The sequence below is a fragment of the Mauremys mutica genome, chromosome 7 (assembly GCF_020497125.1).
Source record: "Mauremys mutica isolate MM-2020 ecotype Southern chromosome 7, ASM2049712v1, whole genome shotgun sequence".
Lineage (NCBI taxonomy): Eukaryota > Metazoa > Chordata > Testudines > Geoemydidae > Mauremys > Mauremys mutica.
Genome location: NC_059078.1, coordinates 124924896 through 124941428, shown reverse-complemented (window position 1 = coordinate 124941428; position 16533 = coordinate 124924896). Strand labels below are relative to the sequence as shown.

The following is a 16533-nucleotide window of genomic DNA, read 5'->3' as shown; positions in this document are numbered from 1 at the left end:
AATATGTAAAAATCAGAACTTACCTGAAAAATGAATGCACAGATCTGCTTTACCTGTCAGTATGCTTCCAACAAAGCCATGACTTTTCATGGTTATTCTCAAAATTAGTGTGTGTATAAACATACACACACCCTAGTACAAGTCCTGTAAAAATTCCTAAATACAGGAATGCAAGATCTCTTGAACCCAGGCTCACATACAAGAGGAAACTGGATGGGGAGGAACGATGAAGTTTGCCTGATTAAAATAAAATATGACAGAGAGGCAAGAAGAGAGGGAATGAGATTAGCAGTTTCCTGGATAAACATTTACTATTTGAGCCCTGTTTTGAATGAATCTGAAAATGCAAGGAAAATTTAAAATGACTTCTCACCAAAATCTGACCAATACTATTATTAATCACTTAATATAACACCACAAAACACACAGTAAAATACATTCCCACCCCGAAGAGCATAGGGGAAGTTTTTACATTATTTGTAACAGTGTTATTTTCCAGTTTTTATTTTTACTATCAAAATCTTGTTGCAATGAGAATCTATTCTGTATATTATTCTGATACTTCGATTTCAATGCACTGCATTCATTACATTCAAAACAAACAAACAAACAAACAAACAAACAAACCCAAGATAAAGAAATAGGTCAGAAAACACAAAAGAAACTGCATTCTGCTTCAGCTATTACATTAACTAATCCAGTTAAATTTCCCACATAATTTCCACCATGTAACTGATCTGTCGTTCCTCCTGATTTCTAGCCAGGGTTGGTCTCATCTGAGAACTAAAAATTAGAGTTGCAAACAGTAAAGCCAAGGATTCCACTGTAGGGAGGAATCTCAGCTTGTCGTCAACAAGGCTGACGTTGGCCAGAAATTCCAAGTATTGCTAGAGATATCATGCCAAGAAAAAAAAAACTGCCTAGAAATGTCTGCGAAAGGGTAATAGTACCCAAGCATTCGACTGCACTCTGGACCCAGTAAGGTTATGTCTGGATACAAGCACACTGCCCTCAGCAGGATGCCAACATAATTAGCCTTCTCTGAGGCTAATTCAGAAACACTTCTTTGAGAAGGTAATGTAATGGGGAGAAGGATACCATAAACAATGACAACGGTAAGTGCAAAAACAAATAGACACCAATTCCGTGAAGCTTCTAGTTTCAGAAGATCCTGAGATTCTTCTTCAGACTTATGGCCTGTCAGGCAGCCTACATCACATGCCAGTTTAACTGTGTGTCAATCTACTGAATCTAAAATTTAAACAGCAAACTTGTCAAGATCAAACTACCACACTTCAATGCCAGCAGCCTTACCTCATCTCTCATAGATGTTCTTCTTGCAAAATGTGTAGCAGTCTGATTCATATACTCATCTGAATCACATTACGCAAGTCCTTACAGGCTTCTCTAGGACAAATGCAGTTTTGCTTGAATCTGATTTTACTTTAGAACATCATTATATCTGAACCAAGCCCTAAGATACCGTATGTCTTCTTGAATAGTGCTAGGGAAAACACATCTGTGGCTAACTTAACTAGTCATTGGATATCATTGTTGTTCCACACAGATCCACTTGGAATAGAGTTTCTTTGGCACTAGTATAAACTTTATCCCTAACCTTCCATGCTTGCTCTGGGACTCACAGTTTCCTGGCAAACTGCCCACCTCTGACAATGAGGCATGTAATGGGACTGAGGAGTTAACAATGACAATCTTTGCTGACAGATGTATGTAATATCTAAACCATGATATATTCAGGAAAAAAACCTGTGAACAGAAATCCCTCTTGAAAATATCAGAAGAGATCATAAATTACTCAAGCTTCACTCTTGAAATAAAGAAATCAGCTCTCTGGGTTGTGGTGAGACAAAGTGTCCGAATCAGCAGCATGAACCATGGGTGTTTTTTAAAAAGAAGTTTAGATATCTCAGATTTAGAACAGGCCAATGCTAGATACTACATGAAGAAAGAAGCCTTTGTGTAAAGGAGATGCTACGTTCTATTGCTTCTGATACCAAGAAATGCTTCTAAATATCTAATTCAAGTACATTGGTAAGCAGAAAATATTTCTGATCTGAAGTTTGTTCAGTTTGCTTTCTAAACAAGGAGGAAGAGATGTGTAGAGGGGATAACACATTTCTGGGAAAAGTTAGAAATAGTTTTTGCCCAAGCGTGACTGGCCCTGCAAGAGCTGAATTGAGCCAGGTGGGCCCAATAAGCTAATTAGGCTTCAAGCAGGGAAGCTTTAGTCTGGAGGCGATAGATAGAGAGAAGCTCAACTGCAAGGGACAGACAGGACTTCTACAAAAGACAAGAAAACTGGAAGAAGAGGGGACTGCAAGGAAGCAGTCTGTGGTAACTCTCTGTGAAGAGGGAGGTGTGTTTGGGGGACTGCAGAGCTGAGTTGCCTAAAGTTATTCCCTGGAAGGAAGGAGTAAGGAGACTGGCAAGCCCAGAGGAGTGGGGAGGGCATAGATATGGAAACAGCTCAGGGAAAGGTAGCAAGGTGCAGGGAATGGACTTGGGCTGCTGTGTAGAGGGTCGCTGACCAGAACGCAGAGTAGCAGCGGGCCCAGGTTCCGCTGCCAGCCACTGCGGGAGAGGCACCATGAGAAAGTGAAGCAAAAGACTGCCTGAGACAGTTGGACAGCAGGAACTTTGATACCCCCGTTCCCGGAAGGGGAAACCACAATAGTGACTTGGCTGGAGGGCTGAGTCACAGAGAATGCTGTGGCTCCTGAGAGCGAGAGAGGGGCAGCAGAGGAGAAACTGGACAGGTGTAATGACAGCTGGAAAAGGCATCAGCCTCACCAAGCTAATCCCCAGGACTGCCAGAAGGCAGTGCCATCCAATGGTGAGTGGAGCAACCCCGTCACACCAAGTAATAGGGCTTCATTTTGTACATTCTTTGAGCCTCACTCCCTGGAGGAGAGTTTGCCTGCTGAGAAAGAGGACTGAATGGCTGCCACATTGAAGAGGAGGGAAGGGTTATGAAGGAAAATTAGAAGAGCCTCACAATTCTGAAGAGGGTTTCAATTATGGTTACAATGGAATTGACCAGAAATGATGGAAAGTTCCTTTTAGCCTTCAACATTCTTTTCATTAATCTGCTTAAGAATGCTCAACAAAATATTAACAAACAGCACAGTGGGTTTAAGATAAAACCTCATGTTGGTACTGGAGATAAAGCATGGTTTTTCTAGCGGCAATTACCAACACTGGCCAGGAAACCAGAATTAATAACTCTATTCTTGTGAAAGCCACTAGTGACCTTTAATGACTCTACAAATGTTCAAGACCTTTGTTTTAAATCCCAATTAAAACATAACATTTCCCGTTCATGGTGCCCACCTATATACCATAGAATCATAGGGCTGGGAGGGACCTCGAGAGGTCATCTAAGCCAGTCCCCTGCACTCATGGCAGGACTAAGTATTATCTAGAGCAGTGCTTCTCAAAGTTTGGCCACCGTTTGTTCAGGGAAAGCCCCTGGCGGTCCAGGCCAGTTTGTTTACCTGCCACGTCCGCAGGTTCATCCTATTGCAGCTCCCACTGGCCGCAGTTCACCGCTCCAGGCCAATGGGGGCTGTGGGAAGGGCGGCCAGCACATCCCTCAGCCCGCGCTGCTTCCCGCAGCCCCCACTGGCCTGGGACGGCAAATCGCGGCCAGTGGGAGCCACGATCGTCCGAACCTGCAGATGTGTCAAGTAAACAAACCGGCCCAGACCGCCAGGAGCTTTCCCTGAACAAGCGGCAGACTGGCTTTGAGAAGCACTGATCTAGACCATCCCTGACAGGTGTCTGTCTAACCTGCTCTTAAAAATCCCCAATGATGGAGATTCCACAACCTCCCTAGGCAACTTATTCCAGTGCTTAACCATCCTGACAGTTAGGAAGTTTTTCCTAATGTCCAACCTAAACCGCCCTTGCTACAATTTAAGCCCATTGCTTCTTGTCTTATCCTCAGCGGTTAAGAACAATAATTTTTCTCCCCCATCCTGGTAACAACCTTTTATGTACTTGAAAACTGTTATCATGTCCCCTCTCAGTCTTCTCTTTTCCAGACTAAACCAACCCAATTTTTTCAATCTTCCCTCATAGGTCATGTTTTCTAGACCTTTAATCATTTTTGTTGCTCTTCTCTGAACTTTGTCCACATCTTTCCTGAAATGTGGTGCCCAGAACTGGACACAATACTCCAGTTGAGACCTAATCAGCGCAGAGTACAGCGGAAGAATAACTTCTCACATCTTGCTTAACAACACTCCCGCTAATACATCCCAGAATGATGTTTGCTTTTTCTGCAACAGTGTTACGCTGTTCACTCATATTTAGCTTGTGGTCCACTATGACCCCCAGATCCCTTTCTGCAGTACTCTTTCCTAGGCAGTCATTCCCCATTTTGTATGTGTGCAACGGATTGTTTCTTGCTAAGTGGAGTACTTTGCATTTGTCCTTATTGAATTTCATCCTATCTACTTCAGACCATTTCTCCAGTTTGTCCAGATCAATTTGAATTTTAATCCTATCCTCCAAAGCGCTTGCAAGCCCTCCCAGCTTGGTATCATCCACAAAGTTTATAAGTGTACTCTCTATGCCATTATCTAAATCACTGATGAAGATATTGAACAGAAATGGACGCAGAACTGATCCCTGCGGGACCCCACTCGTTATGCCCTTCCAGCATGACTGCAAACCACAGATAGCTACTCTCTGGGAATGGTTTTCCAACCAGTTATGCACCCACCTTATAGTAGCTCTGTGATAAATAAAGTGGGGAGATAGCTCCCTTTGATGTACTCCCAGCCAGCCAGTTAGCCGTAAAATCACTCTTGGTAGCTGTACTTTACTTTCTTTACCTGTAAAGGGTTAAAAAGTCCCCCAGGTAAAGAAAAAAAAGTGGGCACTTGACCAAAAGAGCCAATGAAAAGGTAGAACTTTTTAAAATTGGGAAAGAAACTTTGCCTTTGTCTTTTGTTCTCTGGGCTGGAGGGTCAGAGCTGCCATGCTATAAGCAGCTAAGCCAGGTATGATTATAAGTCATCAGATCATGCCTAGAACTACTTATCTGACTCCAAATGTGTAAGTAGATCAGAATGTTTAGCTAGACACGATTAGGGTTATTTCTTTTATTTCTTATTGGCTTGTGTACTCTCTTCGCTAACTCCAGATGCTTTTGTTTGCTTTATAGACTAACAGACGTTTTGCAGCATGAGCTTTCGTGGGTGAATACCCACTTCTTCGGATGCAAGTGGGCATCCGAAGAAGTGGGTATTCACCCACCAAAGCTCATGCTGCAAAACGTCCGTTAGTCTATAAGGTGCCACAGGATTCTTTGCTGCTTTTACAGATCCAGACTAACACGGCTATCCCTCTGATACTTTTGTTTGCTTGTAACCTTTAAGCTGAACCCCCAAGAAAGCTATTTTGGGTGCTTGATTTTTGGAATTGCTCTTTTAAAAATCTAGCAAAGGCCTAAGTTCCAAATGTATTCTCTTTCTTTTTGTTTCTAATAATAAAATTTAACTTTTTTAAGAACAGGATTGGATTTTTGGTGTTCTAAGAGGTTTGTGCATGTTATTTAATTAGCCAGTAGCCACAGCTAATTTCCTTTGTTTTCTTTCTCAGTTCTTCTGGGGGGAAGGGGTTTGTGTGAAAGGGCTTGAGGGTACTCCACAGGGAGGAATTCCCAAGTGCTCCTTCCTGCGTTCAAAGGGGTTTTTTTTGGGGGGGGGAGGTTGCATTTGGGTGGTGGCAGCGTTTACCAAGCCATGGTTAGAGAAAAGCTATAACCTTGGGAGTTTAATACAAGCTTGGAGTGGCAAGTATTAATTTTTAAAATCCTTGCGGGCCCCACTTCTGCACTCAGCGTGACAGAGCTGGGAATCAGCTTTAACAATCTCCACAACCCAGACAAAAATAAACACCATAACTGCCCCTCCCGCTTTGGATTGTTAGCATAGGGGAAGGCGCATGCAACAGTCTCTGGTGGGAGTGGCTGTTGACACTGACCCACAGGCTGGATGGCCTGCTGAGGTGAGTCAGGGAATGGAAATGGGGCTCCCTCCCTGTGCCCCACCGCACGGGGGTGCCCCCCCCGAATGCTTCTCTGTGCCCCCATAGGGGGATACCCCCCACAGTTTGAAACCCTCTGGCTTAAAGAGTCAAGAAGTAAGTCTGAAAATAAACTCACTGAAAACTTTTTCATGCCAAGAGATCGGAGGTTGTAACAAACACCTTTCTTCTTCCTCAAATCAGACAGAAAATCTTGATTTCACCTCCATCGATTTTGGCCTTTTCCATTAAGCAAATGATGGGGTTTTTTTTGTTTTTTTTTTACCAGAGTACTGGTGTTAAAAATCAATAAGATATGGAAGTGTAATAACACTGAGTAACAAAACAAATCAGATTGTACTCACAGCATAAAAACACCTTCTGTACCAGAGCAGCAACAACTGAAAATCATTCTCTGAGTTGACTTGCAGGGGTTATTATTATTGACTCCCTAGCTTCACCTCTCCACTCTAGGAGTGTGGTTTTCTGTAGTTTTGCATGCCCTGAAGGAAGTAGCCAAATGTGCCCACTTGTCTTACAGAACGATGGTGTCCCCATCACTTTAAATAGCCCCTTTTAAAGGACATTAACATGAGGAGCTTATCTTTCTTTCTCTGTAATAAGATAGCAGCAATAGAGAAAATGATGATTGGAACTGAGCTCCCTTCAACCACTGTTTCCACTCTCTTCTCAAATGCTCAGCTTCCTCACGTGATGGAAGGTCTAATAGTCAAGGCCACCTTTTCTGGTGATACATTGAGGTGTCAAGGAACGGAAAGGAGAGAGGAAATTAAATGCACTTAACCCTTCTTTATACATATTAAAGTGTTTACTTCTACTAGATGACAGTACAGAATCAGCTAATTGCCCTGATCCTCTTGAGAACTGTAGGTCATTTGCCAGAGCACAAAGACATAAAGGCCCCGCAAGTCCTGGAACAGCACTTAACTGGAAACCACCATCTGAGCTACTTGGTTTCTGAGCTACCAGTATTTGAAAGATGGGCCACAGCAGAGAAGAAACTGAAGCCTATAACTGTTTAAGGCAACAGACTGGGAAAAGCTTGCCTAGCTTAGAAAAGGGGGCTCAGAATGAGCTGGAGGCTGTTGTAAAAAAACAAAAGGGGAAAATTGCTAGCCAGAAAACATAGGAGGCGCAAATTTACCCTGAAGTTTTGTTACAGTAGAATATCCTTTAACACGGTGACCATACTGCTTGTTTCCCTTTTAAGCTCTAAAATTTACCCTGGGTAACAGAAAAATACACTACATAGTAGGGGGGAAAGGAACCACTGTACATGAAGGTGAATCTACAATGACCTGACTTTCATCATAGCACATTTCACAGCAATTCGCTGTGCTGTAAACCATTACGAAGGAGGTGATCTTGTTTTTGCAACAAATTAATGATTTTTGAGTAACGTGTCTGAATACAAACTCTCATATCATAATAGAAGAGAAGCTCTGCTTACTAGAGAGGAAATTCAGAATTGGCCTCATTGCACTAGAAAAGGAATGCCTACACAACTAAGAAGAATCCTGTTTATTTTGTTTAACCAAAAGCTCAGAAGAAATCATGAAATAAACATGCAGCATTCCTGTACCATGACCAGTGAAATATACATGTATTGCACAACTGAGAAGGGAACTTGGCATGTCTTCCAATGCCTAGGAGCAACAAAGGAGAATAACACAGTGGGGGCAGGGAAGGAGTCTACTTGCATAACCTTATTTTTAAACCATGTCAGAAAATGAGCAAAGTGAAGGATAGATATTCTTTTTAAGCAATGTTTATTTAAAGTAGTGCCTTTTACTGGGATTACACGTGTGGCGAGTGGTGGGAGGGGGGCACATTTTATATTTCTACTTTAAAGAAAGACTGTAGTGATTAGTTTTGGCTCAACCCATCCCAGAAACAGGGGCTAGCCAGAAAATTTGGATCTGGATTTCAATTTCCTCAAAGTTTGGGGGTTTGGATACATCTTTATTTTAAATACAAATATCTTCAATGATCAGCAGAAGTGGCGAGAAAAGTTAAGGAGAGACAAGCAGCAGCTGAATGGATTTGTCTTTTTCAGGTGTATCAAGCCTAACAGTTTCCCCCTCGCTGGCTTAAAAGGGGTGACGACACTGATAAAATTAGTGCCTGCTGTACCATTGCTTTTTGTGACCTTGGTGTGCTTTTATTGCTGGAAAGCTAGTCCCCTGGTATACTGTGGCTGGTGGAGACATAGAAATGATGCATGCTGCTGTCAGAAATTACCAAATAGCATTTTGTCTCAGCAAAAACAGCGACCTCCAGAAGCTACAGTGAAACTAGATTAACCTGTGACTGAGGTCAGACATATTCAGTGGAAATATGCAGGTTCCCTGAAAACATTTAAGTGACACCAGCCTGTCTTTTCTTTGGCATGCTGGATGCCTTGGCACCTGCCTTAAAAGGGTTAATGCAAAACTTTAAAACTACTAATGTCAGTGGAGAGACAAGGTGGGTGAGGTAATATCCTTTATTGGACCAACTTCTGTTGGTGACAGAGAGAAGCTTTCGAGATTACACAGAGCGCTTCTTCAGCTCTGCGTAAGCTTGAAAGCTTGTCTCTCGCACCAACAGAAGTTGGTCCAATAAAGGATATTACCTCACCCCACCTTGCCTCTCTAATATCCTGTGACCACCATGGCTACAACAACACTGCATAAATCAGTGGAGTCACACTGGGTTTTGCTGGCTCTTGTCCCTTTTGGCAGGTATTGATCATTCCACACATCAAGTAACTTATTTTCTTATATTTAACTTTCTTCTTTTGGCACACTTAAATTAGCAGAGTTCTATTTTACTCCATCTTCAACCTAACAAAGCCTTTATAACTGGTTTCCATATTTTTAATAATTTCTTCTGGAGATGGTGTTTGGACTTGGGTCAGGTTTAGGTGGAGGTAAGGAGTCAGATAAGGGGCTGACGAAAGAGTCAAACTGGACAACACCAAAATCTCACAACCTGTTCTCACAACATTTCTAATATCTGGGTTTGAAATCTCAGAGGGCTGACTGTTGTTGCAAACTGGAAAATTTGGATCCCAATTGAATCCAAACCCTGGTAGGTCATAGCAGGGGCAAGGTTAAGAGCCAGAAATATGAATATGAACTCTCTCCTCTGAAATTCAAAGGAATTCAGAGTCAAGATTCTAGTTTTGTCCATTTTTATTCCCATTGTTTCAGTTTTCTTCCCAAGTGACAGCAAGATGCTGAGCAGCTAACATATGGCTTCAATCCCAAAATAACATCCATCTGTTCCATGGAACTATTAAAGCTGGGCATCATGGAACATTTTCAGATTGAGTTTCTTTATTATTATTAATTTGGCAGTTGCACTGTTTTGTCATATTAATATGATATACTACTTTCTAGTTGAGGATCTCGAAGCGTGTTACCAGCATAAATGATTTAGTTCAGTGGTTTTCAATCTTTTTTCATTTGTGGACACCAAAATTTTTTTGAATGGAGGTGGGGACCCCTTTGGAAATCTTAGATATAGTTTGTGGACCCCTAGGGTTCTGCAGACCACAGGATGAGAACTACTGATTTAACTCATATGACTTCTGTGAGATATTATACAGGTAAACTGAGGCAAAGAACTATGAAGTGACTTGTCTAAGATCATATTGTAAGTCAGTGGCAGAAGTGGGATGTAGAATTCAGAAATCTTGGCTGCCAGTTCCCAGCCCTAACCACTAACTTAAAATAAACCAACTATACTCTGGCTGACAACTTTCAAAACTAATGACAACCCAGTGTGATTCAAAATGGCAAAAGATATTGAACTCCCAACATCTGTATTTCTAATGAAAGAGCCACCTCAGTGTTACTGCCCAGGTAAACCACAGCCAAAATTACGTAAAATAAAACCGTAGCAAATACCTGACTGCTGTTTCTTGGTAACTATCAGTGACAAGAGTGGGTAAAACCCCAACTTTTTCCATTATTCAACTTCAGACAGTTGTGGACGTTGTTGAAAACTCCAAAGAACTATATGTGGAAATCCAGAAGTGTTCACTCCAAGTTTTAAAAAAAAACAAACACTAGGGCAATTTGGTGGCTCACAGTCAGTCAATCTAGTTCTTGTCTAATTGCAATCATGCTAAATGATAGTACTCATACAGAGGGATTGGCCTAGAGGTTATTCTCAACCCGGATAAGTCACCAAATACTGGATAGGGGAGGAGGCCTTAAATGTGCACACATTGAAAAAGAGCTTCCTGGTATTGACACATCAATTTTATTTTCATATTCAAACTTCTGGTACCAATACCAGCTTACAGTACTGCAGCATATTCTCAGTCAGAAGCTAGATGTAATTCTGTCTCTATGTTAATTCATCTTAAGGCATCACTTATTAACAGGTTCCCACAACATCATATAACAAGGCTTGTAATTGATATTTACACTAACAAAGGCGTTCCATTTAAAGCGCCACATAATAAATAAACCTTTAGTCTGAAGATGAAAAGCCACTATTGGCTTTGATAGTTCCTTATGTTGTTGTTTTATAGCATTCTTGTGGACTTTTATGAGTGCTGGGAATGAGAGAGTACCTGATGTCTTAGATACAACCATCTATGAAACTAAAGCCAACATTTCATGCAGATTCCTCATATTTTGGCTAAGACTCAGAGGTTTGGGGGAGGGGGTATTTTCCTTCAGGTTCCTTTAGGGTTTAATGTTTTCAAGCTTTTCTCAGTGTACTCCAAGGGTCCCCACTAACAAGCGGCGTTATCGAGAGGTGTCGCCGCCAAATTTCTGTGGCATTTCGGCAGCGATGCCTCTCGATGACGCCACTTGCTGCCAACAAGCGATGTCATCGAGAGGCGCCGCCGCTGAAATTCAGCACCATTTCAGCGGATGCTCCACCACCGCCACAGTCCTTCGTCTGGCGCCTGCCAGACGAAAAGGTTGGGGACCACTGGTGTACTCTGTAAAAATTATGTGGTAACGTCATCCAGAGGACTGGAATTCCTTGAACAGCTGTACAAATCAATTTAATAACTAAGCAAACTTTTTTGGGGGGGAGGGATGGCGGGGGGAGCCAAGTTTGACTTTTGAGCATTCTTATCTGTGGAATTTAGGCCCACAATCTTCTAGTCCTCAGGCTCTGAGTCATATATACTGCACTAATTAAACCAGTCTCAAGAGTAGAATTTCTGTCAATAACGTTAAATATTATCAACCAGTGAAGGTACGTCTACACTACGGGACTATTCCGAATTTGCATAAACCGGTTTTGTAAAACAGATTTTATAAAATCGAGTGCGCGCGGCCACACTAAACACATTAAATCGGTAGTGTGCGTCCATGGTCCGAGGCTAGCGTCGATTTCTGGAGCGTTGCACTGTGGGTAGCTATCCCGTAGCTATCCCATAGTTCCCGCAGCCTCCCCCGCCCCTTGGCATTTCCGGGTTGAGATCCCAGTGCCTGATGGGGCAAAAATCATTGTCGCGTGTGGTTCTGGGTACAGCCTCACCCCTCCCTCCCTGAGCAGCAGACAACCGTTTCGCGCCTTTTTTTGCTTGGTGAACTGTGCAGACGCCATAACACAGCAAGCATGGACCCTGCTCAGCTCCATACCGCAATCGTGGATGTTTTAAACACCTCGCGCACTCTCGTGCAGTATATGCTGAACCAGGACCTTCAATCCGAGGCGAGGAGGAGGCGGATACGGCAGCGCGGCAATGACAGTGATGAGGACATGGACACAGAATTCTCTCAAACCGCGGGCCCCTGCGCTTTGGAGATCCTGATGGTAATGGGGCAGATTCTATCCATTGAACGCCGATTTTGGGCCCGGGAAACAAGCACTGACTGGTGGGACCGCATTGTGTTGCAGGTGTGGGACGATTCCCAGTGGCTGCGAAACTTTCGCATGCGTAAGGGCACTTTCATGGAACTTTGTGACTTGCTTGCCCCTGCCCTGAAACGCCATAATACCAAGATGAGAGCAGCCCTCACAGTAGAGAAGCGAGTGGCGATAGCCCTGTGGAAGCTTGCAACGCCAGACAGCTACCGGTCAGTCGGGAATCAATTTGGAGTTGGAAAATCTACTGTGGGGGCTGCTGTGATGCAAGTAGCCAAAGCAATCACTAAGCTGCTGCTACGAAAGATTGTGACTCTGGGAAATGTGCAGGCCATAGTGGATGGCTTTGCTGCACTGGGATTCCCTAACTGTGGGGGGGCGATAGATGGAACCCATATCCCTATCTTGGCACCGCAGCGCCAGGGCACCCAGTACGTAAACCGCAAGGGGTACTTTTCAATGGTGCTGCAAGCACTGGTAGATCACAAGGGACGTTTCACAAACATCCACGTGGGATGGCCAGGGAGGGTTCATGACGCTCGCGTCTTCAGAAGCACTACTCTGTTTAAACGGCTGCAGCAAGGGGATTACTTCCCAGACCAGAAAATAACAGTTGGGGATGTTGAAATGCCTGTCGTTATCCTGGGGGACCCAGCCTACCCCTTGATGCCATGGCTCATGAAGCCATACACAGGCAGCCTGGACAGTGGTCAGGATCTGTTCAATTACAGGCTGAGCAAGTGCAGAATGGTGGTGGAATGTGCATTTGGCCGTTTAAAGGCGCGCTGGCGGACATTACTGACTCGCTCAGACCTCAGCCAAACCAATGTCCCCTATGTTATTACTGCTTGCTGTATTCTCCACAACCTCTGTGAGAGTAAGGGGGAGACCTTTATGGCGGGGTGGGAGGCTGAGGCAAATCACCTGGCCGCTGATTACGCGCAGCCAGACACCAGGGAGATTAGAAGAGCACACCAGGAAGCGGTGCGCATCAGAGAAGCTTTGAAAACGAGCTTCATCAATGGCCAGGGTACAGTGTGACTGCTGTGTTTGTTGATGAACACCCACCCCGCCTTGACTGACTCATTCCCTGTTAGCAACTCACCCTCTCCCTTCGAGTACAGCTTACTTATGCAAATAAAGTCACTCTCATTTAAAAAGCATGAATTCTTTATTGATACATTATAAAAAGAGGGAGAGAAGTACGGGTGTGGTTTGGGAGGAGGATAGGAGGGATGGAGAAGGCCATTAAAAAAAATTCACAGTAACGACATCCTTCTGGTTGGGCTGTCCACGGGGGTGGAGTGGGCGGGTGCACGGAGCCTCCCCCCACGCGTTCTTACACGTCTGGGTGAGGAGGATATGGAACATGGTGAGGGTTGAGGGTGGTTATACAGGGGCTGCAGCGGCACTCTGTGATCCTGCTGCCGTTCCTGAAGCTCCACAAGACGCCGGAGCATGTCAGTTTGATCACGCAGCAGCCCCAGAGTTGCATCCCGCCACCGCTGATCTTTCTGCCGCCACCGCTGATTTTCCTGCCGGTCTTCCTGCCGCCACCTCTCATCTCGGTTGTCCCTCCTGTCCTCACGTTCACTGGCCTCTTTCCTGTAATTTGAAACCACGTCCTTCCACTCATTCAGATGAGCTCTTTCATTGCGTGTAACTTCCATAATATCCGAGAACATCTCATCTCGCGTCTTCTTTTTCCTCCGCCTTATCTGTGCTAGCCTTTGGGATGGAGGAGGGATGGTTGAAAAATTTGTAGCTGCATGAGGGAGATAAATATTTAGAAAGATACATTTTACAGAACAATGGTTATACTATTTCACAGTGAACAGCAGTATTCACCACCTAGCACATGTGATTTCCCTACAAGGTCGCATTTTTTCATCTTAATAGTGAGTGCCTGCAGCTCTGGAGTTACAGATCTCACAGACGCAGGTCCAGGCATCATAATTCAGCTTGCATGCGGCCATGGTAAACCACTGTCTTTCGGCTTCTGTAGTGATTTAACCCTTCCCCCCCAACAACGCATGGCTAATACCACGCTAGCTCCCTGCTAATCAACAACCTTCCCCCCCCCCACCCACTGCGTGTCTGGTGCCTTGGGGAAGATCGCCGGTGACCAAACACAGAAAAGATCATCGGCATTTCACTCCTCCCCTCCCCCAGCTTCGCTACGTGCAGGAAAGTTTTTTTTTAAGCTGATGCAGTCCACGAACCCAGTAGAAAAATGGCCACCCCCCCCTTACTTAAATTCCTGATTTTTAACCAGGTTATCCTGAACGATATCACTTTGCTGAGGATAACAGAACAAGATAAAGAACGGATGCTTCTTGAATGCCAGCAGTCACCGGGACCATACGCTGCTATGCTTTGCCACGCAATGATACCTGATTACTTGCTACATGCATGGCGTGGTAAAGTGTCCTACCATGGTGGGCGGAACAAGGCTGCCTTGCCCAGAAACCTTCTGCAAAGGCTTCTGGAGTACCTACAGGAGCGCTTCATCGAGATGTCCCTGGAGGATTTCCTCTCAATCCCTGGACATGTTAACAAACTTTTCTAAGTAACTATACTGTCTGCGAATGCATCCCAAGACCTCAGGGCAAATCAATCATTAAAAAAGGCTTGCTTAAAAAAAAATGTTTGATATTTGCAAAGGTACACTCACCAGAGGTCCCTTCCATGGCGTCATTGTCTGGGATAGTGGCTTGTGAGGGCTGGGAGGACGGTAATTCCGTCAGGGTGATAAAAAGCTCCTGGCTGCTGGGGCTCACGGAGTGCTGTGTGCTCTCTGCTAGGTCTTCCTCCTCTTCTTCATCTTCCTCTTCCCCGTCTGCATAATCCTCAGCCATGGCAGAGATTACAACCCCCACCTCGGAATCCACGATCAGGGGTGGGGTACTTGTGGCGCAGCCCCCTAAAATTGCATGCAGCTCAGCATAGAAGCGGCATGTTTTTCGACCTGCCCCTGACCTTCCGTTTGCTTCTTTGGTTTTCTGGTAGCCTTGTCTGAGCTCCTTAACTTTCACTCTGCACTGCACTGAGTCCCTGCTGTGGCCTTTATCCGTCATAGCCTTAGAAATTCTTTCAAATACTTTTTCATTTCGTCTTTTGGAACGCAGTTCTGTTAGTACTGAATCCTCTCCCCATATAGCGATCAGATCCAGTACCTCCCGTGTAGTCCATGCTGGGGCTCTTTTACGATTCTCAGGAGACTGCATTGTTAACACTGATGAGCTGTGCGTGGTCACCTGTGCTGATGAAATGAGATCTCCACGCTGGGGAAGCAGGAAATGAATTTCAAAAGTTCACGGGGCTTTTCCTGTCTACCTGGCCAGTGCATCCGAGTTCAGAATGATGTCCAGAGCGGTCACTGGTGCACTGTGGGATAGCTCCCGGAGGCCAATGCCGTCGATCAGCGTCCACACTAACCCTAATCCGATATGTTAATACCGATACTAGCGTTACTCCTCTCGTTAGGGAGGAGTACAGAAACCGGTTTAAAGAGCCATTAAAATCGATATAAGGTGCCTCCTAGTGTGGACGGTTGTGGCGTTAAATCGGTTTTACGCTCCTAAAACCGATTTAAACGCCTAGTGTAGACCAGGCCAGAGTGATATAACCCAAAAAGTGCAGCATCTGAAATAGTTGATTCCAAATGTTATGGTAAGATTTAATTTAAAAGGGACACCTTCAAGTTACAATAAAAATGTAGGCTTAATTTTAAAAACTAATTTTTACAAAGTCCAATATTAATAAAAAAATTCATTTTTATGTCAATGATTTTGTTTGCATTGGAATGTTTGCAACTCAAATACTGCAGCTTCGTCCTAGTTCATGAGAACCAGAAAGGTGTACCTGGTCTATTTCTTTTGTCCTAGATGGATGAAATGCATGAAGTAAACGAACAATGTAAGTGGTGATATGCAAATTTGATTTTTAACATTCTTTCAGATTTAATAAAATCAGATATTATTGGTAACAGGTAAAAAAACCCAGAGTTGTTTTTATTGTTGTTTTTTTACGAGTGTACTTTTAACCCAATATGGAGTCTTCATGCTGTATCAAAACTTAATATCAGTTATCATACTGAGCTCCAAGTTGGCAGACTTGTCACATTTATAGTATTACCAACTTCAAACATTCAAAAATCATAAGTCAGACCCCCAAAAAATCAGGAGATCAGTTAAAAATAATAATTTTTTAAAAAAATAATAAATCTGGGATTTTTTAAATTTTCTTCTGGTGTTCTGTCTTTTAGTATTCATGTTTTAAAGCTTTTCTCTGCAACAACAGGGGCTAGAAACTTACTTAAAAAAAAAAAAGAAAGAATCTCAGCTTTCTTTCTATCTGCCACATCTCTCAAGCAACTGGGTCTTTACAACAAACACCAAATATCACAAGATTCACAATAAAATTGTGAAATTTGCTACAATGCATTTAAAAAGGAATGAAGAACTTAAGGATTCATACTTTATTCTTGATATTTATCTTTTAGGAAATTGCCAATAATACTGATGTTTTTCAAGAGTCAAAAGCAAAGTAGATCAATGCTAAAATAATTTTAAACAACTGGAAGTAACAATGGCAGCAACAACACGGCAAACAACTGTGATACACACACTTCAT

The 16533-nt window shown here is 43.5% G+C and overlaps 1 protein-coding gene across 3 annotated transcripts in view; it reads right to left on the bottom strand.

Moving 5' to 3' along the window:
• The window catches only part of NT5C2 (5'-nucleotidase, cytosolic II), a 93888-nt gene that overhangs the window by 49654 nt on the left and 27701 nt on the right, over nt 1-16533 (bottom strand). The window contains exon 1 of one of the 3 annotated variants that reach the window (XM_045024793.1): nt 688-704. The exons of the other annotated variants lie outside the window; for them this stretch is intronic. Coding sequence (XP_044880728.1) covers nt 688-689 — 2 coding nt within the window. The 5' untranslated portion in view covers nt 690-704. Of the gene's footprint in view, nt 1-687; nt 705-16533 lie in introns of those variants that run through there. 3 annotated transcript variants of the gene reach the window in all.